This window comes from Triticum dicoccoides, chromosome 4B (assembly GCF_002162155.2).
Source record: "Triticum dicoccoides isolate Atlit2015 ecotype Zavitan chromosome 4B, WEW_v2.0, whole genome shotgun sequence".
Lineage (NCBI taxonomy): Eukaryota > Viridiplantae > Streptophyta > Magnoliopsida > Poales > Poaceae > Triticum > Triticum dicoccoides.
Genome location: NC_041387.1, coordinates 306,032,336 through 306,057,983, shown reverse-complemented (window position 1 = coordinate 306,057,983; position 25,648 = coordinate 306,032,336). Strand labels below are relative to the sequence as shown.

Genomic DNA, 25,648 nt, shown 5'->3' with positions numbered 1-25,648 from the left:
GCGCGGCCGGTCTCTTGCCGGATCCAGACGGATCTGGCTTTGGGGGCTGGCCGGCGGCGCCTGGCTCCGGTGGTGCGTGCCCGGCGGCTCCGGCGCTTGGAGCTCGCCGGGCGACGCGGGTAGGGCAGCGGCCGGGCGTGGTCGCTGCTCCGGCCGTGGGCGGTGGCATGGGTAGGTCTCGATGGTGGCCTACCGGTGTCGTGGCGGCTTCTCGGTGGCTCGATGGATCTGCTCACGGCAGCGGCCGGCTTCTCCGGCGTCGGCTTGTCTGCGTTCGGGCCGTCTCGACCTTCACCCCATCTCCTCGTCGCCCGGGCGCTAGTCCCATCAATGGGCTGGTCCTCTCCCAGTTGCGGTCCACCACTCGTCTCGCGCCTGGTGCTGCAGGACCGAGCTCGTCTCGCGCACGATGAAGCAGGACCGAGCTCGTCTCGCGTACGGTGCAGCAGGACTTACCTCGTCCCACTCTCGATGCCGCAGGACCGAGCTCGTCTCGCGCTCGGGGCAGCAGGACGGGTCGGTGGATGCTAGTTCTGGCCAACCTATTGGGTCTCGACGCTGGGGGTCGCCCAGGGGCGCGAACGGTGGGACTTTTCCGCTCGTCTCCTTCGTTGGGGTGCGGCGGGTCTCAGGTGAGGTGGTGTCGAGGTCTTGGATGCTGGGGCGGCGGCCCTGCTGGTGGTAGCGCGGTGCTCTTGGGCAGAGCCCGTGCCTTGGTGCTGCCCCATCACCATGGTCGTGTGGGCGGCGTGGTTGCCGGGGTGTGGCGTCCGGTGGCGGTGAATGTTAGCCGAGGTGAAAACCTGCTCTATCTTCGGACGGACCGGTGGCGGCGAAGATCGTTCCCTTCTTGAAGGCGTCGTCGCGGCTATCATTGCCCGTCATGCGGCTCCAGGGGAAACTCTGATCCTTGGATCGGGCGGTGGCGGCGCTCCGGTGTCGTATCCTTCCTAAAGGCGCCGCCTTGGAGCGCATGGTTCGTCATATGTAGCTTCATCTCTTCGGGACGGTAGTACTAGGGGTGGTTTGCTGCGCTCAGCGCCTATGTATCTTGTCCTGGGTGTGTGCGTGTGTTGTGGTGTCTTGGCGTGTGTTTGTACCGGGTGCTTGTTGATTGGTGCTTTATATATAAAGCGGGGCGAAAGCCTTTTTCGGTAACACAGTACCGAGGTCCATAAACTCAGATGCAAACTGTGGTAAAACACTGGAAGTGAGGACAGCCACAGCACGAGCATCATCATCACACCACTGAGTATAAGCAGTCAGATCATCACAATAAATGGAAAGAGCATCCGAATAAACCGCAACATGTTGGTCATAAGCAGTGACTGCATCATCAGCAGCAACCCGGGCTACAGCCCTATCATCATCAGAAGCATCTGCGCCAAGAGCCGATGGAGGTGGCGATGGGATAGGAGCCACAGGAGGAACTGGACGCTGAGGACAGGGAACCTCACCGAAAAGAACTCCCCATAAACGAAGGCCACGCATGTGAATGCGCTTTAAGGCAGCAAACTCAGCATAGTTAGCACCATCAAAAATCACCGGACAGCGTGGAACGGCGACATAGCCCAATGATGTTGAAGACATGATGCTCCTCTTTTGTCTTTAGATCAATCCACGCCAATCAGGCAGAAAACAATGGCAGCAACCTGGCCAGGGAGACAAAAGGCCAATAGCAGAGGTCGAACCTCAAGCAGCAGGGGACCTCGATCAGCCGGACTTCACGACTGGTGGGTGAAGATGACGACCAGCGTCAGGACCACCAACTCGGACGAGGGCCACGAGCGGGGTAGGACGGGCCGCCGGCAGCGACGAGCGGAAGGGGCCGGCGGTGGCTAGCAGCCGGAGTCGAAGGGACGTCGGGCAGCCGCGGACGAAGGGGCGCCGGGCAGCCGAAGCCGGAGGGGCGCCTAGCAGCCGCGGACGAAAGGGCGCCGGGCGGCCAAAGCAGGAGGGCGCCGGGCAGCCGCGGACGGAGGGGCGATGGGTAGCCGAAAGAGCAGCGGCCCGGACGACCTTGGAGGAGGAAGACCAGCAGCGAGCGGCTGGATCGATCGGGACCAAGTCCGATGGGATCCAACACACATCGGTGAAACACTGGATTCCACACAGCAGCTGGATGTGAAGCTCTTGTAGCTGGAGATGAACGCAGGTAACAACAGAATCACGGGCCGGCAGAAAACAAAACAACGGCGGGCGTATAGGAGATTGGATCGGGAGAGCACGAGTTGCGCGTGCGAAGAAAATACCTAGAGCTCTAATACCATGTTGAGAATAGCAACTTGTATTATTTAGAAGGCCAAAGCCAACATATATACACATACATGAGGATGCCAAAAGGCTACAGGAGAATGCCAGACTGAATGCAAAAGGTCAAAAGACATCACTAACAATGATGACTCACTATGTAGAAAGCACACAAACTTCCACCAAAAAAATAACTGAAAGAAGGAAAAAAGGTTCTCAAGCGAACAAATGGGACATTAGGTTTAAAATATTCTTTCATTTAGCATTCTTCGTGCAGGTAAACGACTCAATTGTCATGTGGAACAAAGTAGCAACCAATGAAGTTTAAGATAAACTGAAACCCAGCGATTGGCAACAGAGATGGCTCTTTCCCTAACATAGAATATATGATGCGGTTACCGAGCAAAATTAACAAGGCAAGGGAATGCAGCATACATCCTGTTCCAGGGCCAAACGGCGTTCGTGTAGTGCTTGCTTTCTTCTTTCTAAACTCGCATGTAAAACTGCATTACCCCGAACCTGAGAGACACTTTCCATTAGATTACTGGAAGACGATAAATAAAAGTGAACCAGTTAGTGTGAAGTTTTCCCCTACCTCTTTGGCAATTCTGTTCTGCAAATCATTCTTCGCAATTTCAAGCCTTTGAATCGCAAGCCTGAAAGGTTTGTTTTCATAGAAAAATTGACCTTGATAAATTGCACATGCATCACCAGCGAAATAGTCAGGAAGCTAACAGTAGTTTTTAAACTATACACTACCGTCTAATTTGTAACATCCGTTGTCAAACAACAAATATTCAATGCAACAACATTATTAACTAAGGCAGAAACTACAGATATACATATAGCTAAAGTTTTAGGGGTTGGGGCCACATTTGAAACTTAAAATTGAAAATACAGGCAACTTCATCTACATTTACATTTCAAAACTATTTTCATCACTATTTATATCCACTGCTTTCATCTACATTTCCATTTCAAAACTATTTCCATCACTATTTATATCCACTGCTTTCATAACCTTTTCATAAAAAAGTTAAATTTAAACAAGTTGGCCCAGATTTTCTTTCGGTAATATTAAAATCGGATGTCAGATTGTCAGGTTTTTAACCATGGCAAATCATGGTAATTATAGTTGTCGCAATGAGCAAGCAATGGCAAATCCTGCCCCGGTCTCAAATGTAAGTGCTTTTTGGCTAATATAGATAGCCGCCTAAAAAGCACACAGGAAAATCAAAGAAATGGACAAAACTTCGAATTGGGAGGGCGATCCTCCCCACCCTAGGGAGTTGTACAAAGTCAACCGTTTTGGGGCGCAAGCATAGGCAACACAGGACTGATGACGGAATCTCCCTAAACGGAAGAAACGGAAGCTCGAGAAATACCACTAAAAACCTAGTTCGCTCTCAAATAAAAATCTAGTTCACTCTGTAAAAGCAAAAGACTGCTGTTAGTGGAAAAGAGCATACTCTTCTTCACCAGATGAGTCGACTGATTCTGAATGCTGACTCTTTCTTGCCTGCATAAATGATGCATAAAAATCAGAATGCTGAATGATGATATGAAGAGAACCATAATTCAACACACGCCAGAGAAGTTGGCACAACAATGCATTATTCCTACTCGGCTGCCCCACGAAAGGAAGAAAATATAAATTAGATTTATTGCTTACACTATTACGCCCCCAAAAGTTACTGCGCTTCACATGTGAGTGAGATCCATTAGTTTTGTTCGAGTGTCTGTCTGCAGAATATTCCGAACTGTTACTAGGTAAAGTAATTCCAGGATCCAAAGAAGAAAGAATCTCTCCCATAGACAATGGAGTTTCATGACCGGATGTTGGGTTGGAAGGATTCTTTTCACTCGGAGGCATTTCCATATTTTTTGAACCATTTTCAGATGAATGAATTTTTGGAACTTTGCTTAAATCTGTCTCTTCTTCCAATCCTTTATCATCAACAAAGCAATCAGCGTCTGAATCATCAGCATGAACCTGTTGTTCAATCAGAAGTAGTATAATAAGAATCAAAGCAACGGCATCATTGCAGTTACGACACTGATCCTAAAATCAAATCACGCATGCATATATATGTGCATGCGTAATCACAGTATAACCCTAGAAATAAGCACAAATTATACGCTTATAAAGCAGGGAGCATAACAAAACCTTGTAATCATATAGGTCGCTCCCAGCATATCCACTGCTCTCACTCAATTTTCCACTAAGTATACGCTCTGCACCATTGTCATCGTCCATTTCTTGATCTACATCATTTTCTGCATCATGAAATCCATTATCTTTTGTGTCCATATTTACATTATCAGTTGATGCTTCACTGCCACTGTCTTCAATCTGAGACCCAGGTGATAGGGAAGATCTGACAAGACGGTCATCCTGCAAAGAAATTAAATATGAGCATCCAATTGGCTGAACATACGAGTTATTTCTATGTGTGTAAATGAAACAGAACGTCCAAGAGACAGAAAGAGGCAAAGTGTTCCAGCGGCTGCCTCACATATAGTCATGGCCACAATGCACATAGAAATAACTCATATGGGCAGTAACTTCTCAATATAATCAACAGATTATATGCAAAAAAGAAATAATGCCTAGAGGCTATGAACAACTATCATGAAGGAAATGAAGCCACCTAAAGATTTGGACAAAAAAATTGAAGTATCAGAGAATCTTACATCAAATATAATCTCATATTCCTCCAAGAGAGTTGCAACAATGCCCCGAGCGCTGTTTGCAGCATTTGCAGCAGCAAGAAGCTGGGCAGAATCATCACCATCCACATCAAATACTTCATCCATCTCACACTCCCCAGCCAAAAGCGGACGCAGCAAGAGAGGGGCCATACAGGCAGCAACTGCTGATGCGGTCATCCGATTCTCCATGGTATGAGAAGCAACAATGTACATCATTTTCAAGATTCTGCAAACAAGAATCTCCATAAGGAAACTTTTCTTTTGTCATGGTAAGTGTTAGTCTAATTAATCAAATGTCAAACAACACACTGGTCAAGACCATTGAGATATTGTTAGTCCAAACTAAAATGGTGAAGAAGAAGTAAAAACTGTACAGTTAGAGGGCAATTAAAATAGTCCACATTAGTAGTTCTTATTTAATGTGCAAGTTAATGAGAACATGCTCACGTTGATCGGCAGCAAGCATGATTTCACACATAATAAATAATAAATTATTCATTGCATTTACCATAAACTGGCAGAATAAAAGCTATGAGGAGAACGTGAGTCTAACCTCTGTAACAAGCGCCGATTAGGCTCAGGAAATGTCTCAGATATAGCTGAACGCATAGCATTTATCCGAGCTTCCTTAGTCTCCAAGCCTGTGAAAGTAAAACAGAATATAACAGAATATATAGACAATTAACCAATGAACACAGCAAACTGTTTTGAGTTATGCAAACCTATATATATATAACAACAAAAACAAAGTCTTTAGTCCCAAACAAGTTGGGGTGGGCTAGAGGTGAAACCCATAAGATCTCGCGACCAACTCATAACTCATGACTCTGCCACATGGATAGCAAGCTTCCACGCACCCCTGTCCATAGCTAGTTCTTTGGTGATACTCCAATCCTTCAGGTCTCTCTTAACGGACTCCTCCCATGTCAAATTCGGTCTGCCCCGACCTCTCTCGACATTCTCCACACGCTTTAGCCGTCCGCTATGCACTGGAACTTCTGGAGGCCTGCGCTGAATATGCCCAAACCATCTCGGACGATGTTGGACAAGCTTCTCTTCAATTGGTGCTACCCCAACTCTATCTCGTATATCATCATTGCGGACTCGATCCTTCCTCATGTGGCCACACATCCAGCTCAACATACGCATCTCCGCCACACCTAACTGTTGAACATGTCGCCTTTTAGTCGGCCAACACTCAGCGCCATACAACATTGCGGGTCGAACCACCGTCCTGTAGAACTTGCCTTTTAGCTTTTGTAGCACTATCTTATCACAGAGAATGCCAGAAACTTGGCGCCACTTCATCCATCCGGCTTTGATTCGATGGTTCACATCTTCATCAATACCCCCATCCTCCTACAGCATTGACCCCAAATATCGAAAGGTGTCCTTCTGAGGCACCACCTGCCATCAAGGCTAACCTCCTCCTCCTCACACCTAGTAGTACTGAAACCACACATCATGTACTCGGTTTTAGTTCTACTAAGCCTAAACCCTTTCGATTCCAAGGTTTGTCTCCATAACTCTAACTTCCTTTTATCCCCGTCCGACTATCGTCAACTAGCACCACATCATCCGCAAAGAGCATATACCATGGGATATCTCCTTGTATATCCCTTTGTGACCTCATCCATCACCAAGCCAAAAAGATAAGGGCTCAAAGCTGACCCCTGATGCAGTCCTATCTTAATCGGGAAGTCATCAGTGGCGACATGACTTGTCACAACATTATCATACATGTCCTTGATGAGGGTAATGTACTTTGCTGGGACTTTGTGTTTCTCCAAGGGCCACCACATGACATTCCGCGGTATCTTATCATATGCCTTCTCTAAGTCAATGAACACCATATGCAAGTCCTTCTTTTGCTCCCTGTATCTCTCCATGAGTTGTCGTACCAAGAAAATGGCTTCCATGGTCGACCTCCCAGGCATGAAACCAAACTGATTTTTGGTCATGCTTGTCATTAAACCCATTAAGCATGGCGAGATTGGCGGCCAACTAGCTATGCCACATGGCGCAAGCTGGTTGGTCGCGGTGAAAAAGCTTTTGGGATATTTCTTAGATAGAGGCGAGGATTTTTTTTTGAAATGTTTTTTAGATGGTGATCAGAAACCCATGTTTTTTCTTAAATGAAGGGTTATTCAAAGTGGCGCTTGCCGCTAGGCTACGGTGGTAAAAAAATTCCTTTTCCATTTCTTGTTTAGATGGAGGTGAGGATTTTTTTTGAGATGTTTTTTTTAAGATAGAGGCGAGGACCACATGTTTTTCTTAAATGGAAACGTGCACACAACTTCATATAGCGGCGCCACAGGGTGGCGCCCCAACCACTAGTTCTTCTTAAGCGGTGCTCAGACTCTCTCCCATAGCTTCATTGTACGGCTCATCAGCTTAATTCCACGGTAATTAGTGCAACTCTGAACATCCCCCTTGTTCTTGATGATTGGTACTAATATACGTTGTCTCCATTCTTCTGGCATCTTGTTTGCCCGAAAAATGAGGTTGAAAAACTTGGTTAGCCATACTATCGCTATGTCCCCGAGGCCTTTCCACATCTTTCATCCTTTTTAAAGCCTCCTTGACCTCAGACTCCTGGATTCGCCACACAAAACGCATGCTGGTCTCATCAAAGGAGTCGTCCGATTCAATGGTAGAACTCTCATTCTCCCCATCGAACAGCTTGTCGAAGTACTCCCACCATCTATGCTTAATCTCCTCGTCCTTCGTCCTTCACCAAGAGTTGGTTTGTTCCATCCTTGATGCATTTAACTTGGCCAATATCCCTTGTCTTCCTCTCTCGAATCTTGGCCATCTTATAGATGTCTCTTTCGCCTTCCTTCATACCTAACCGTTGGTAGAGGTAGGGATGGGCATAAAATCCGAGAACCGAACACCAAACCGAAACCGCAACCGAAAAAACCAAATTTTCGGTTTTTATCAATGGTGCATAAGAATTCAGTTTCTACACTCACTAACCGAATTAAGTGCGGTAGGTTCAGTATTATTTTCGGTTAACTGTATTAGAAACCGAACAGTGCGTACGTATGCCAGTCTACGTCGCTAAGGTGCATGCACCGCGTGCGGCCGGAGGCCACATGCGTGCAAGCCCTACAACCAACATGCACGCAAGGCCCAAAGGAAGCTTAGCCACCCGCATGAGTCTGTGGGCTTCTTTTTTATTTTGTTGAGTTGACTTAGTGGGCTTCTTGGTATAATACGGAGCGACCGGCTGGCAACATAACCATGTTTAGTCCCACCTTGTTTGTTTAAGGAGAAGTAGGCAGCAAATCATCTATATAAGAGGACATGCGTGGGTGGTGTAAGGCACAAGCGCAAAGCGCACTACTCATGTCCTGGTGCATCGGTATATACCGAAACCAAACCGAATTTTTCGGTTAGCCGAAATATTGGTTACCTATTTTGCACTGCCATTTTCGGTTTCCTGTTTAGCAAACCGAATTTAATAAAAAACCAAATTTTCGGTTTCTACCGAGCGCCCAGACCTAGGTAGAGGTCCTCGTATGCCCGACCCCTTGCTTCACTGACAGCTCGCTTTGCGGCCTTCTTCGCCATCTTGTACTTCTCTATGTTGTCTGCACTCTATCCAGATATAGGCGTCTGAAACAATCTTTCTTCTCTTTAATCACCTTCTGGACATCATCATTCCACCACCAGGTATCCTTATCTTCGCTTCTCCTTTCCCTGGACACTCCAAACTCCTCTGAGGCCACCTTACGAATGCAAGTCGCCATCTTCATCCACACATTGTCCGCACCCCCTCCTTCCTCCCAAGGGCCCTCCTTAATGACCCTCTCCTTGAACGCCTGAGCTACCTCCCCCTTGAGCTTCCACCACTTCGTTCTAGCGACTTTGGCACGCTTATCCCGCTGAACACGACTCCGAAAGCGGAAGTCAGCAACCAGCAGCTTATGTTGAGGTACAACACTCTCTCTGGTATCACATTACAGTCTAGGCACGCATGCGTATCTTCTCTTCTCGAGAGGATGAAATCAATCTGGCTAGAGTGTTGGCCACTACTAAAAGTCACCAGATGTGATTCTTTCTTTCTAAAGAGGGTGTTTGCTACAATCATGTCGTAGGCTAGAGCAAAGCTTAAGACATCTTCTTGATTCCTGATGCCATAGCCAAAGCCCACCCCTTCAAAACCTGTGTTAGATGTACCCACGTGGCCATTGAGGTCTCCTCCTATGAAGAGCTTCTCGCCAATCGGTACACTCCTAACCATGTCTTCCAGGCCTTCCCAGAACTCCCTCTTGGTGTTCTCATTGTGGCCTACTTGCGGGGCATACGCACTGATAACACTGAGAACTAAATCCCCAACTACCAGCTTGACCAGGATAACCCGGTCCCCACGTCTCTTGACGTCTACCACCCCATACTTGAGGCTCTTGTTGATCAAGATGCCTACGCCATTTCTTTTTGCAGCCGTCCCCGTGTACCACAGCTTGAAGCCGGTATCCTTCACCTCCTTCGCTATTTGTCCCCTCCATTTGGTTTCTTGGACGCAAAGGATATCAACACCCTACTGTGACACCCCGAGACCGATGCTCCAGATGCCTTCCATCTATTTCGTTGTTGACCATGTGTTTCATTTGTTTGTTGCATTCATCGCCGCATCATCCGCATTGCATCATCACTCGTGACGTCATCCTTTTCAAAAACTTGCATCCAGCTGTAGTTATCGGGTCTCCCAGTTCTCTTTCGTTGACCATTCTGAGACCAACCACAATCACACGTGCCCGTCGCACCTCCGAAATATTATTTTATAAGTGGGATAAGAATGTTCTCGGAATGGGTTGGAAGTTGGCGTGCGGTCTTGTTATATTGTCGGTAGACCGCCTGCTAAATTTCGTCGCATTCGGAGTCCGTTTGATACCCCAACGGATAACTATAGCGGCATTATAGCCGGTCAAACATCGGACATTTTTTGTGTTTCGAAAACCGTGTCGGGCTGCACTACTTCCCTCTCATCTCAGCCTAGCCCACCTACACTACCCCTCTCGCCGGAACCGTTCGATCGAGATCAAACGTCCCGAAAACACCCCTAAAGCCCCCTCCTAACCTGGCCTTGCTATAAATAGCAGCCTCCCCCCCTTCCATTTTTGTCTAAACCCTATCCCCTACCTTCAGCCGCCACCCCCACCTTGCATTCCGTGCCCAGCCACCTCCACTCCGCCACTTAGCGTCGTCTCAGCCGCCGGCCGCGCCGCCGCTCTCAGCCACTCCGCTACTACCACATCGCCTCCCCGTTCTACCCTGCCCCTGCAGGCCCGCTCGGCCCATCTGGAGCCTGCCGCAGGCCGAACCCGGGCCCGAGCCGCCCACGCGCCAGCATCATACGCCGTTGTGCACCGCCCGACCCCGATCCGCACCAACCCCACCGCCTCACGCCTCGCCTCCATCCCCGTCGGCCACCGGAGTCCATCGCCGTCGCCAACGCCGAAGCCAGCTCCTCCGGCCGCCTCCCTTCCTTCTCCTCTTATCCCGCTTCCCTCTCACACCTCCCTCTCTCTCCCTTCGGCAGGGATCCATGGCGTCGCCCTGGAGCTCGCCGCCGGGCTGGTCAGTTGCGCCTTCGCCGGATCTCGCCTCGTCCCGACCTCCCCCGCGCCCGTTCCGGCCATCCCTCCGCCCCTACCTCGACCCCCGAACCAAACGGCCCAGGACGTCCCGCACCGCGCCATACCGATCCTCCCCGTCCCGTTTTCGCGCTAGTGTATTTTCACTAAGTCCCTAGATTTCAACAGCATGTTTGCATTTTGTGCAACTTACATCTCTGTGCATGTTTGTCGTATGAGCATGATTTATATATGAAAGTTGTTGCACTCTTTGTGCTCTACATGACGGTGGATATTGCATGCATGATAGAGTTCATCTTCATGTCATAATCTCTGTTGCAAAAGTGCATCCTGATATTATGTGCAGAAAACTGTTACAACTTGTCAACTTGTCTTGACGGTTGCCACTAATCCATTGCTCATGTGCATATGATTCCTTGATGTGATTTGCTCTATGTGATGTGTACTTTGATGCCATGCCCTTGGTTGCCATGTAAAGTTGATGTAGCATATCTCTTTCTTGCTCTAAAGTTGCCATCATGATAAAACTGTCAATCTGTTAACAGAATGTTCCATTTTGCAAAAATCATAATAATTAATCTATGCATCATATGAGTTTGTGCCAATGGACTGAGTTGGAGATTGCCATGTCTACTACATGCCCATGTCAATTTCATAAATGTTAAAATTGCTATGCTTGCTATTATGTGCATCCCAAGGAGGCATCATGCTGTTTTGGTAGATTGTTATTTAAACTTGCCTCGTGTGTATGTGTTGAACCGTTGCTCCGTTTTGATCATGTCCTATATGAAACTTTCTTAGATTTGCATGTAGTTTCTTAACGTCATGTTGCATCCATGTTTTGGAGTGTTTATGATTGTGTTTTGCTTGAATTTGCATCGATGCCATGGTAAACTTGTTTAGCTCATATCTCTTAGACCGTAGCTCCAAATTGAATGAACTTTATATGTAACTTGACTAGAAAAACGTGTAGATCATCATGGTGCATGTTAACTTGTTGTTTAACAACTTTAACCTTGTGTTTTAATCAGATCAGTACCAAATTCGAAATTTGCATATGTGGACTTCCCGGAATTGTTATGTGTTGTTTCCGGCCCCATTTAAATTGCCTAGATAGGTAGTTTTATTGTGCATCACCTCTTGCCATGTTAACCAACATTTAATCTTGTCCCGCATCATACTTGACTGTGCATCATGTCATTCTTATGCTTGTTTGTTTACTGTGTCGTTTGCTTCTTTCCGGTTGTGCTTCGTCTCGATAGTTTCAGTTCCGTTGCGATTGTGAGGATGCGTTCAACTACGTTGGTTCATCTACTTCATGGTTTCAGTCTTCTTCTGAAGCAGCACAAAGGTTGTGGAGGAGCAACTCCACCTTGCTGCTACAATGTGTACAGCACAAGTGTTGAAGGAACAGCTTCAACGTGCTGCGCTAGATATCGCTCTAGTGGCGAATGTAGGCTGATAGGGCAGCAAGAGTTCAATCCAGAACTCCTAGGGGACAAGATCTACTCCAAGATCTTAGATAAGAACAACAAGTTCTATTATGGGTAGGGGTACATAGTCTGGGTACAAAGTAGAGATGAGGACCTCTATTTATAGGGCTTTGGGAAGCCTTCACATACTTCTACTTATAGCTGGAATACTCTAAAAACATTATTTAAGGTTCACCACTCTACTCATAGCTACTCACAACTAGAAGACTCTAGAAAACAGTAGGTAGGATAAAGAAAAGAAAAGAAATACTAGACCACAACAGAAGTATCTAGAAGTAGCCAAACAGATTTGACATATGATTATATTTTTCATGTTCCTCATCTACTGTTCCTCATCATTCTCCCCCGGTTGTTTGGAACTTGCCCTCGAGTTATCTTCATAGAGCGCTTCTTCTGGATGGTAGAGAGTCAAGTCCGCAACATTGAAAGTGTTGGAGATACCCATATCGCTTGGAAGATCTATCACATAAGCATTATCATTTATCTTCCTCATGATAGAGAAGGGCCCATACCTTCGCTGCCTAAGTTTCCCTTTAACACCTAAAGGCAGCCTCTCTTTTCGAAGGTAGACCATCACCTTATCACCGGCTTGGAATGATTTTAGCCTCCTTTTGCAATCAGCAAGTTGTTTATATTTCTGATTTTGTGCTTCCAAAGCACCGTGAATCTCTTCAAATAACTCGGTGTAATTATCAGCAAAGGACAATGCTGATTTTGAGTTTTCCCTTGATGGTAGCTTCACTAGGTCCACCACATGTGATGGAACTTTAGTGTAGACAATGGAAAAAGGGCTCCTTCCTGTGGATCTATGCTTGGAGTTATTGTAGGAGAATTCTGCAAGAGATAAAGCCAAATCCCATTGTCCCTTTCTTTCTCCACAAATGCAACGGATCAGATTACCCAAAAACTTGTTCACCACTTCCGTTTGTCCATCTGTTTGTGGATGAGCAGTGCTAGAAAATTTCAATTCAGTGTTGAATTGCTTCCACAAAGTGAGCCAAAATGCAGCAAGAAACTTGCTATCACGGTCTGAGACGATGGACCTTGGTACTCCATGAAGTCTGACCACTTCTCGAAAGAATAGGTTTGCCACATGATGAGCATCCGTTGTTTTGCGGCATGGGATGAAATGAGCCATCTTAGAGAATCTATCGACGACCACAAATACAGCATCACTTCCTCGTCTTGTTCTTGGCAAGCCCAAGACGAAGTCCATAGAAGTGTCCTCCCATGGAGCGACAGGAACAGGCAAAGGCATGTATAACCCTGTGTTCTGGACTTGGCCTTTGCAGGTCTGACATACGGGGCACCGTTGAACGAACTTTCCAGCATCTCTCTTTAGTTGTGGCCAAAAGTAGCGAGCTTCCAGGTTAGCGATAGTCTTGTCCCGTCCAACATGGCCACTAAGATCACTTGAATGGAGCTCTCTAACCAGCCTGTCACGTAAAGAACTTCTTGGAATGCACAAACGATCATTTTTGAAGAGATATCCATCTTGCATCAAATAGTCATCACCTAATGGTTGGCCCCTTGCATGCTTTACCCAAACATGGCCAAAGTCTTCGTCACCCTCATACAACTCCTTTATTTGATCCATGCCCGGAAGTTCAGCTTCAAAAGAAGTCAAGAGGCATGCACGACGACTCAAAGCATCGGCCACTCTGTTAGTTATTCCAGATTTATGCATGATGAGATAGTTAAATCTCTCCAGATATGCTGCCCATCTTGCTAGCATGCGGTCAACATGCCTTTGATTTCTAAAATGCTTCAAGGATTGATGGTCACTATAAACAATGAACTCTTTAGGCAGCAAATAGACTTCCCAAGTTTTCAACGCTCTGAAAACGGCGTATAATTCTTGCTGATAGGTACTCCATTTCTGTCTAGCTTCACTTAACTTCTCACTAAAGAAAGCAATGGGCTTCCTTTCTTGAGATAGGACAGCTCCAATGCCTACTCCACTTGCATCACACTCCAACTCAAAAGTCTTGTTGAAATCAGGTAGTACCAAGACAGGAGCTTGTGATAGCTTTTGTTTAATCTCATTGAAGCTAGCTTCAGCTGCTTCTGCCCATTGGAACTTTCCTTTCTTCAAACACTTGGTAATTGGTGCCATGATAGTGCTGAAATTCTTAACAAATCGCCTATAGAAAGTTGCAAGGCCATGAAAGCTTCTTACCTCAGAAACGGTCTTAAGAGTTGGCCATTCTCGGATTGCTTCAACCTTAGAATCATCAACACGAATGTTGTCACATGTTATGACGAATCCTAGGAAAAGAAGTTGTGTTTGCAGGAAAACACATTTCTTCAAGTTGACGTAGAGCTCATTTTTCCTTAGTACTTCTAGCACCTTCCGAGTGTGATCAAAGTGTTCATCCTCATCCTTGCTATAGATCAAGATGTCATCGAAATAGACCACAACAAAGTGGGATAAGAAGGGTCTAAGGACTTGATTCATTAAGTGCATAAAGGTACTTGGTGCATTTGAGAGTCCAAATGGCATGACTAGCCATTCAAACAACCCTTCCTTTGTCTTGAAGGCGGTCTTCCATTCATCCCCGGGTCTTATACGGATTTGATGATATCCACTTCTTAAATCTAGCTTTGTGAACACTCTTGCTCCACTAAGCTGATCCAACATATCATCCAGACGGGGAATAGGGAATCTATACCTTACGGTGATCTTGTTAACAGCTCTACTGTCCGTACACATGCGCCAAGATCCATCTTTCTTTGGCGCGAGTAGGGCTGGTACAGCACATGGGCTAATACTTTCTCGAATGTGCCCCTTTTGCAACAATTCCTCCACTTTCTCCTTCAATATATCATGCTCCTTTGGGCTCATTCGATAGTGTGGAAGATTAGGAAGACTTGCTCCCGGAATTTAAGTCAATTCTATGTTGAATTCCTCTCATCGGTGGCAAGCCATGTGGCTCCCCAAGTATGTTCTGAAATTCTGCCAATAAACCACGTACCTTTGCTGGAATTTCAACAGTCAGGTGCTCTTCTCCCTTCACAACAAGTGCAGCACACAAATCTGCCTCCTTCAAGTCTTCCATAAACTCATGAGAGGTATGGGAGATAGTTAACATAGTTTTCCCCTCCTCCTTAGAGGTATTACCTTCGGTTTTGTTTGGTAAGATAATGATCCTTCTCTTGTTTCAAATGAAAGAGTAAGAATTTTCCTTGCCCTTGTGTGTAGTATCCACATCAAATTGCCAAGGCCTCCCAAGAAGAACATGGCTGGCATCCATGTCAACCACATCACACAACACATTTGAGCGATAATGCTTACCCAAAGAAAGTGGCAGGTTGCATTGTTTGGTGATCCTCATATTCACTCCTTTCTTGATCCATCCAATAGTGTAGGGATTTGGATGATCATGGGTTTCAAGCTTTAAATGGTCCACCAACTTCTGGGAGATAAGATTCTCGCAGCTGCAACTATCAATCACTAGTTTGCATACCTTGCCATTCACCGTGCATTTGCTCTCAAATATTTTCTTCCATTGTGTGTCATCGAGTTGTGGTGTGGAACATAGGACACGCTGGATCACACATACCACCTCTTCACCTTCTTCTTGACAAACCTCTTGTCCGTCTACATCTTCAGATTCGTATTCTTCCTCATCGCTTTCACCATCATGGATAGTCGTGTTAACAAATTTCCTTAGTGGGCAACTGCTGGATATGTGTCCCTCTTTACCACATTTATAGCACTTTGGGCCTTCATTTGCCTTACCCTTGCCTCTAGTTTGCTTCGGGATGGGCTGTTTTGTCTTTGGTGGAGTGGTCTTTTCTTCCACTCTATTAGGTTGGCTCCTAGATGAGCCTTCGGTATGAGGATATGGAGGATATGGAGCCTTAGTTGTCTTTCTCATCCTCACAAACCTCTCGGCCTTTAAGGCTAGAGCTTGTGCTTGATCAACGGACCAGATTTGTTGCATCATCAATCGATCTTGAATAGCATCATTGAGACCATTGATGTACCTTGCAACTTGTTGCTCTTCAGTTTCATCAAGGTTGCTCCTCACTTGTAGCCTTAGAAACTCCTCCGTGTAATCTGAAACAGCCCTATTTCCTTGAGCACAATTTTGAAATTGGATAAATAGGATCTGGTCATAATCAGCGGGCAAAAATCTCCCTTTCAAGAGGCCTTTCATTTGTCGCCAAGTTCTAACACGAGGTTCTCCTCTCAGCCTGCGCTCCTCTTGAACGCGATGCCACCATGCACCGGCTCCTCCTTTCAGCTTGTATGCGACCAAAGAAACTCTACGATCTTCCAGAACCTCCATGACCTCAAAGAAAGTCTCCACTTCATATAACCAATCCAGGCACCCTTCAATGTCAACATTTCCATTAAAACTTGGGATCTCAGCTTTCACCTTGTATGTATCTCTTGCATATGTAGGGTTGGGTGCTCTCCGATATGCGTAGAGATTTGGTTCTTCAAGGGCATCATCATATTCTTCACCTTCAGAAGCCTCAACATAAATTGGCCTTCTTGAAGCACGTTGAACAACATGTTGTCGTGGCGGTCTTGATCCAAGATTACCTCTCCTTCTTCCTTGATGAACATCTTCCTCTACTTTAGATGAATCTCCTTCATGGGTAGCAGGGGGGACACCCTTTCTTATCATCTCAACCAGCTGGTCAAATCTCCTATTTAGATCTTCACGCAGCCCTTTGATTTGTTGTTCAGCAGCATCCATCCTCTTCTCCAATTGCTCCATTGCTTGCTGCAACTTACTCTCGAAGAGGACAGCAAGAACGATTATGGGTCAACGAGGCTCTGATACCACCTGAAGCAGCACAAAGGTTGTGGAGGAGCAACTCCACCTTGCTGCTACAATGTGTACAGCACAAGTGTTGAAGGAACAGCTTCAACGTGCTGCGCTAGATATCGCTCGTGGCGAATGTAGGCTGATAGGGCAGCAAGAGTTCAATCCAGAACTCCTAGGGGACAAGATTTACTCCAAGATCTTAGATAAGAACAACAAGTTTTATTATGGGTAGGGGTACATAGTCTGGGTACAAAGTAGAGGTGAGGACCTCTATTTATAGGGCTTTGGGAAGCCTTCACATACTTCTACTTATAGCTGGAATACTCTAGAAACATTATTTAAGGTTCACCACTCTACTCATAGCTACTCACAACTAGAAGACTCTAGAAAACAGTAGGTAGGATAAAGAAAAGAAAAGAAATACTAGACCACAACAGAAGTATCTAGAAGTAGCCAAACAGATTTGACATATGATTATATTTTTCATGTTCCTCATCTACTGTTCCTCATCATCTTCCGAGCAGGATTTTAGGCAAAATGACCATTACCTTGGATATCACTACTATCTTTGCTTTGCTAGTTGTCTCGATGCTATCGCTATGTCGCGCTACCTACCTCTTGTTTGTCAAGCCTCCCAAATTGTCATGATAAACCTCTAACCTTTTCCACCATCCCAGCAAACCGTTGTTTGGCTATGTTACCGCTTTGCTCAGCCCCTCTTATAGCGTTGCTAGTTAGAGGTTGTTCCATGTTAGGACATGGATATCATGGGATATCAAATATCTCTTATTTAATTAATGCATCTATATACTTGGTAAAGGGTGGAAGGCTCAGCCTTTGCCTGGTGTTTTGTTCCACTCTTGCCGCCCTAGTTTCCGTCATACCGGTGTTATGTTCCTTGACGAGTGCTCCTAACACATGTGGGTGTATAGGAACCCCCTGACCAATCGCTTAGGAAAGAACTCTACCAGCAAGGCCCAAGTTTTTAAATTTGCCAACATAATAATACTGATAATGGGAGTTAGCGCTACCCGAGGATTCTTAATTCAACATAATACAGGTAGGCCAATGCTGATGGTGTTGGTGCAAAACGGGCAGCCTGCGGGGCCACCACGAGGAAACTCGAGGACAGGTTTTACTCGTAGCTTGTCCCATCCGGTCGTGCCCTGAGAACGAGATACGCGGCTCCTATCGGGATTTGTCGACACATGGGCGGTCTTGCTGGTTTAATTTTTACCTTTGACAAGAGGCAGGTCCACCGGAATTCCTTATCGTAAGCTTCGTGTTCTTCATGGTGTCAGGATGTTCCATCGGATGCACGTGGTAATTTATAATCGACCACTTGAAGCACCCCTGCAAGGTTAAATCTTTTCGGAAGCCGTGCTCGCGGTTGTCGCAACTTGGAAATTTATAATATCCGGTTGTAGAGAACTTGACACTAAACCCGAATTAAAATACACGAACCGCGTGCGTAACTGTGATTGTCTTTTTCCGAGGAAGTTTGGGAAGAGAACACGATGGGGTCATGTTTGACTCGTAAGTAGTTCAAGATCACTTCTTGATCATTACTAGTTTGCGACCGTTATGTGTAGTTGCTCTTCTTACTCTTGTACTCGTAAGTTAGCCACCATACAATGCATAGTACCTGCTGCAACGTCATCACTTATCCATCCCATTAGGCTTTGCTAGTCTTGATACCCATGGTAATGGGATTGCTGAGTCCTCATGGCTCACAGATTACTACACCCACAAATGCAGGTACAGGTAATGCGATGATATGTCGTGGGAGCAATGCTTGCTTGCTTTGGAGTTCTTCTTCTGCTTCTTCTTCGATCGAGGGATAGGTTCCTGGTCGGCAGCCTGGGCTAGCAGGGTGGATATCGTTTGTGTTTTTCGTTTGATTTCATCCATAGTCAGATGTTGCTCTTCTATATGATGTTTGATGTATTCATGTGGCAATTGTATGCCTATGTATGTATCCCCATTTGTGTTGTATATGTTATGATGTAATGATATCCACCTTGCAAAAGCGTCTTCAGTATGCGGCTCTATCCTTGGTGGGACCTTCGAGTTCCTCTCGGATAGATCACATATTGGGCGTGACACCTACGTTCCAACTACCTAAGCGAATCCTCCTAGGCACGGCTAGCTTCCTTACCCTTCGCACTCGTCGAGTCAAATGCGAGACCCTTGCTCATTTTCCACTACATCCGAGCGCCGATGTAGCGCGCCACTAAGGATGTGACGACCCGATCCTCGCTCACTTGCCACCGTATCCGAATCAAGATACGACGCGCCACCAGGAAGGGTGACGGCCCGGCCCTTGCCCATTTGACACCACACCCGGGTTCCGATGTGGCGCGTCTTTGAGAGGGTTACGCCCCAACGAAAATCTTTTGGGTTTCATCTCCATAAGAGTGGCTGAGTTTGTACATTGGCTCGCCAAGCCTATCACAACCCTCCTTTACCCGGGCTTGGGACCGGCTATGTTGAAACAACATAGGCAGAATATATATATATATATATACACACACACATATACATATATATGTATATATAGCGCAGTGGTAAAGTTGTTGCCTTGTGACAGTCACGGGTTTGAGTCCTGGAAACAAACTCGTGCAGAAATGTAGGAAAAGGCTGCATTCAAAAGACCCAAAGTGGTTGGACCCTTCCCCGGACCTTGTGCAAGCGGTAGCTATGTGCACCCGGCTGCCCTGTCTGTGTGTGGGGGAGGGTAAAGTAGTAATCAACTACTCCCTCCGTTCCTAAATATAAGTCTTTTTAGAGATTCCAATAAGGGACTACATACAGAGCAAAATGAGTGAATCTACACTCTCAAATATGTCTACATACACCGGTATGTGGTTTGTATTGAAATCTCAGAGCCGTATAGATGAAGGCGAGGGTATAGAGCCTTACTGTCAATACTCAGAGCCGTAACTAGGCCTGGCCATAACAACTGCACGATTCACATGGGAACTCTCCTCACTTCCTCTTCATTTACAGGCTTTATCAAATGTAAAGGACAGAACCAAAATTGGAGGTAAGCATATGCTTCTTATGAATGGGTCCACACAAAGGATTTAGTTTTGTATCCTATGCAATCTGTACTGCTTGTAAAATTGTACCTTGACAGTGTTCCTATATCATGTGGAACAATAAACATAAGAGAGTGAATGTGGCACATATGCTTGTATTTTATGTACTTTGCATACACTGTTCCAAGATAAAGGATACCCGCACAAGAAATTCCATTCCAAAGCACGGATGGTTAAATTTCACATGCTAAGGAGATGTATTTAACATCAAATGTGTATACTCCCAGATCAACAAATCAAATCAAATAGATAAAGACAGCATTGTCATGTTGCTGGCAGCAGAGGGGATGGTGCTAGGCACATATATCAATGAATTATCACTACTAATTTTAACTTCAAGGTGGGGGTGGTTATTTCAAACTGTAGAAAGAATTGAGATATTCAATGCCAACATTTCGTACATGACATTCCACAAAACAGTGCACAAACATTTAAGAATAAATTTAACAGAAAACTTACGAAAAGCTTCCAATAAAGCTGTACAACAAGAAGAAGGTACTGGCGAAGATGGTAGCTCACGAAGAACATGCTGCCGAGATGTTTCCACGAGTGCAGTTAGTAAAAGAAAAAAAATCCATGCTTTTGGGAGCATCATAATTATTCTAATAACTAGAATGACTAAATGAGTGAGATACCTTCACACAGTCACCAACAATATGTGCATCCTCGCCTGGTGCAAACTCGGTTCTTCCTGGTATGAAATAGAAACAGTCACAAAATTTGGATTGTACACTCTTGATTGGCAGAAGGAAACCAAGACAGAGTAGTTCAAAGTTAGATTAAGATATTGACATAAACCTTGTTCATATTCACGTAGCCTCCTATCAACCTCCTCCACATCAGCAGCCTGGCGCAAAATTCCTTCCACCCTTATCCCTGTAACAACAGATTTATGTCACAAGTGGAATGAGATGTTATAAAGATAACTTTTAGCAACATCTAGAGTTTCCAGGTTCTAGAATTGGTTCTTATTAGTTAGCATAACTTGTATGCCCACCATGTTTCTCAAGATAACGCATGGCTTTTTCTAGAAAAGAAGGGCTGCCATCGATATCTTCGAGCGCAAGCAGAATTGGCCTGCCAACAACTAGTGACTTGACTGGCCTTTTCTCTCGCCCTGCAAACAATTGGGCACGGTATGATTGAACTGGAAAAAGGGTCTAAAGCTCTGGAGATATATGCAGCAGCACAATGGGACCAACAATTTGGAGCCGTTGTTTCATATGCATCACAAGTGTCATTGCGAAATATCCCATTGTGCCCCATCACAAGAGCTGCATTTGGAGCCTGTGCAAGAGCTTCTTCTAATGCTGCTTTCCACTCAAATAAATCTTCAGAAGTTTCTGCCTGTATGAAGCAAAAGCATAATTCAAAATATAGATGGAACATGATGATGTTATTTTTATACTATTACCACTCATTTTTTCTCAACAGCTAATAATTAAGTTGGTAGGTCGTACCTTAAGGGTGAAGGCACGACCATCACGACCATGTGGGAAAAGGACAGTCAACAATTTTTTGTCTTCTCTGACTACCACACTGCACAAGAAATATACTTTGATATAGTATTAATGCCCCGCACAACATCCATAAAAGAAAAGGTGTTAATAGAATGAGATAAATACCTGCCAGAATTGTTTAAATCAATCCCACCCAGAGTAGCACTCACTTCACCACTTCTCTGGGGCAAGGTATTCTGCAACATCACAAAAGGAACCTGTCAAGTGAGAAGAAAAGGTGTGCGCACAACAACAACAAAGTGTGCGCACAGAAGGCCTAAATTCAACTGCTGAGATACAGAGAGCAGAATAGCCACCAAAAAGTTCAATGAAACTCCCCATTTGGTTTACCACTATGGAAAGAACAAATTGCTTGGCACAGCTACGGACCATGCATTATCATTCACCAGTAATCGCATTTATTATCATGCAACTTATGTACAGAACCACTGAATCCAAAATAACATGAGGGAAATCTTATATTCAACCTAAGTATGTTGTCATTTTGAGTAACCAATCTGACATCAGCACCAAGACATTGAATACTCATGCATGACAACAGTTCAGTATGCATGCAGAAGATGCAACGAATACTGGAACCAAATGGACCAATCAAATTAATTGTCCAAGGGAAGAAGGCAATGGAGAGGGAACATATCCAAGAGTCCAAGTGCGCGTTTTAACCTACTGTCAACATGAAGAGTCATGTCATATCTATTATCTAGTAATTTTGTTGTATGTGAGCCCATGTTCCACTGTGACCCAGGCCCATTCTCTGACCTAGAAGAGGAACCAGACGTTGTCTGTTCACGAGCGCTGCTTCACACCAGATCGAGCAGCTGCCTGGGTACGTCTCTCTCACATTCCACATGGTATCAGGGCACGGGGCGTGAGACGACAGCCGGTGAGGCGGTGGGATCCGGCGAGGAGGCGGTGAATCTGGACGAGCAGCCCACGAGGAGGCGGAGCTGCGTGCGAGCTCGTGCCGCGACTGCGCGAGAAGGCAGCGCAGACGGCTGCTGGCATCAACAGCAGGGAAGGGGACGAGCTGGTCCATTGTTGAGAAACTTGCTATAGAGAAACTTGCGGAGCTCATGACTGCAAAAGCTGCCGAGGGGTTACCTCCTGCAAGTGGCGCCATTGTTGAGCCCCAAAGCCTGAGCTCATGCCCAATGATGTCAAGTTGAATAGTGTGGGCAGCTACCTGAGCTTGTCGAGGCAGGCCTTGTTGATCTTGAAGACAAATGTCCTGACAGGAAATGTTCTTGGAACAGTTGAAGAACCGGCTGACAAGGAGAGCTCAGAATGGAAGAAGTGGAGTGTCACTGACTCCCTGGTACTGGCCTGGATGTTGAACTCCCTGATTCCAACCATTGCAGTGTGTGTTGAGGCATTGTCAAATACTTCTGTTGTGGAGTATGCTGTCCACGAGGTATAGCGGTAAGGATGCCGGTAAGGGAAACCTCATGCTCATGTCTCAAATTGAAGACAAGATCTATGTTGTTCGTCAAGGTGACAGCAGCGTGCTGTGTATGTGAATGAGCTGCAACACCTTTGGGTAGATCTGGATCAGTGTGATCCCCTTAAGCTTCCACATGCAAAGTCCATGGAGATTGCCAGGAAGTGGGTTGAGCGCAGGCGTGTGATGCAGTTTTTAAAAGGCATAGATCAAGCTTTTGAGAGTAGACATGCTGCGCTGCTACACCGGACGTCCGGTCCCTCGCGGGACACCGGGTGACCGATAACCTTTGGACGTCTGGAACTGCCTGTGCGCAGCCACTCGGGTTTTGACTCATGTATCCCCCTCTCTCTCTCCCTATACTATATATATCCCTTCAGTTGGACGAATGAGGGTTAGCAAAGTATATTGAGATATTCTAGAGAGAGCTTTGCTCATCTACCCCTCCTCTTGGAGATCAAGACCTCTTAGGAGAAGATCCCCAGGTGGATATCAAGACCTCCCTTGTGGAGAGGACTATCAAGACCTCATCTCCTTTGGATTTGGGAAGAACCTTACCTTTGTGCTATTTTCCCTTGATTGTTCATGTTATGCTTGAGGATCTCATGTATGTTATTCTAGCGGATGTGTGATTTGGATTTTGCTTGAGTGATTCCTCTTGTTGTTCTTGTTGATTTCACCTTTTCCTCCTCCAAGTGTGAAAAGATCATCAAATTAGGGTTACACCCTACATCACCCAGGCCCATTCTTTGACGTACAAGAGGATCTGATCACGAGGCTGCGTCACACCAGATCGAGCAGCTGCTTGGGTACGTCTCTCTCATGTTCCACAAATTTAAGGGTTAAAGGCATTTTACTTCATGATGTGTTATAGTTGAGGAGTTAAGCTTTTGGAGAAAAATTTCAAACGCATGGTCATCATAATAGTAATAATCGTATCTTGAGCCTTAAGATGTATAAATGTAAAGTATTGCATCTCACAAATGAAAAGGAAAATTATGAGAATAGAGGTTCTAACAGGATTACTCTTGAAGAAAACTAATGATGTTCGTGTGAGAATGAACCAGCGTTTTTTCCATGATTTCCATCCAAGTCCTGAAAAGCAAATATGTAAGTATTCTCTTTCCCGTTAGGAAAAAAGTCATGGTACCCAAAAACTGTATCAGATAACCATAACCAGCCACATGAAATTGAACCCAAATACCATAGTCATGGTACCCAAAAACTGTATCAGATAACCATAACCAGCCATGTGAAATTGAACCCAAATACCATAGTGTGTGATATCAGACCATGATTCAGATATGCAAAGGATTAATATGGTTCACTGATTTGGTGGCCAAATTTCTGTACACGAGACAAGCTAACAAACTTGACAGTGACGATGGAACTATGTACATGACCACATATTTCTGTTCCTCATATATGTTATTGGTAAGAAACATATCTTATCATCAAGAAAAACTTCTCTTTAGATAACTCTTAAATTTTTGAAGTTCGTGAATTTAAAGGTGATTTCCTCCTTAGAGAACTACCCAACATTCATGTGCGCCTACTTAGCTACAGAACCTAAGCAACCGATTAAACTAAATGGAAGAGTCATATTAAAAGTGCCAGTGCATATCTGCACAGGTCCCTCTGATAATCACAAGAAAAAGAAAGAAGTATGCATGCCAATGTTGCTTTAAAGGCTTAACACGACAATACTAGAACACATGGAAACATTTTGCTTCTTAATTTTTCTTATCCATGTCGCTAAACTGGGTGGAACAGCTAGTTAGAGAGGGGAAGTCAAAGACTGTACCTTTGGATGATATGAAGAGATGTCCACTCTTGAAAACCTGATTAGAATGATGTTATGACATCAGAAATGTAGATGGGCAGAGTATAGTAAAAGTGAACTAAGAAACTGCGACGTGGAGTTCTCAATCAAGCATTGGACAGCATATAGTAAAATATTACGGAGCATAGTGTCAAAAACGTTCTCAATCAAGCATTGGACAGCATAGTGTCAAAAACGTTCTTATATTTTGGGACGGAGGGAGTATATGGTAAAAGTAAAGTAAGGAACTGCTATGTGGAGTTTTCAATGAAGCAATTCTATAGACCAACATTCAGAATTCATAGCATAACCAAAGAAGAAATTAAATAGGATAAACACGTACATTTGATATATCATCATAATTTTACAGTTAATTATTGTTATCCCAAATCTAGAACTAGCAGAAGTATAGTGCTTCTTGCTGGATGGCACTAAACAGATGCAAAATTTACAAAGAAATATTTATCACATAGTTGTGAGTAAACCACCACTGTGGATACGGCATGCTTTTGTTACTAAGAGTTACATTGAGTAATACTGAATTCTGAACTTAAAGATGGAATGAACCATCTGCTATCTAGACTGGCACTCATATTTTCTTCCATCATGCTTCAGTAAGAGTTTGGAGTAAGTGAAGCTTATCAGTTTAAATGATACAAGGCTAATATGCATATCTAGTATGCTGTAACATAATAGGCGTCGGCAGTATCGTGCAAACGCCGTTTGGCACTTCCATGATATCCACATGCTTTGCAGCCACAAACTCATAAAACCATGCAGAATTCCCACATTTTGCACGCCTGGATGTTGAAACACTAAATGTATTTCTATGTATGATCCACCTCCAACTCATGTAGTGCCTTGTTATAACCACTGTATTCCTTATTCCTTCCTTGACAACCCCTCTTAGTCATTTCTGCACTAT

The 25,648-nt window shown here is 45.1% G+C and overlaps 1 protein-coding gene across 2 annotated transcripts in view; it reads right to left on the bottom strand.

The window, feature by feature from the left end:
- LOC119296015 (rho GTPase-activating protein 7-like) overlaps positions 1 to 25,648 on the bottom strand; it is a 33,041-nt gene that overhangs the window by 6,105 nt on the left and 1,288 nt on the right. For both annotated transcript variants that reach the window (XM_037574435.1, XM_037574436.1), the window contains exons 2-17: positions 24,706 to 24,742; positions 23,920 to 23,996; positions 21,569 to 21,639; positions 21,404 to 21,482; positions 21,146 to 21,290; positions 20,941 to 21,060; positions 20,742 to 20,819; positions 20,579 to 20,634; positions 20,403 to 20,472; positions 5,516 to 5,603; positions 4,945 to 5,188; positions 4,418 to 4,645; positions 3,923 to 4,243; positions 3,720 to 3,769; positions 2,846 to 2,906; positions 2,686 to 2,769 (exon numbers count right to left, since the gene is read on the bottom strand). In XM_037574435.1, coding sequence (XP_037430332.1) covers positions 2,686 to 2,769; positions 2,846 to 2,906; positions 3,720 to 3,769; positions 3,923 to 4,243; positions 4,418 to 4,645; positions 4,945 to 5,188; positions 5,516 to 5,603; positions 20,403 to 20,472; positions 20,579 to 20,634; positions 20,742 to 20,819; positions 20,941 to 21,060; positions 21,146 to 21,290; positions 21,404 to 21,482; positions 21,569 to 21,639; positions 23,920 to 23,996; positions 24,706 to 24,742 — 1,809 coding nt within the window. The remainder of the gene's footprint in view (positions 1 to 2,685; positions 2,770 to 2,845; positions 2,907 to 3,719; positions 3,770 to 3,922; positions 4,244 to 4,417; positions 4,646 to 4,944; positions 5,189 to 5,515; positions 5,604 to 20,402; positions 20,473 to 20,578; positions 20,635 to 20,741; positions 20,820 to 20,940; positions 21,061 to 21,145; positions 21,291 to 21,403; positions 21,483 to 21,568; positions 21,640 to 23,919; positions 23,997 to 24,705; positions 24,743 to 25,648) is intronic.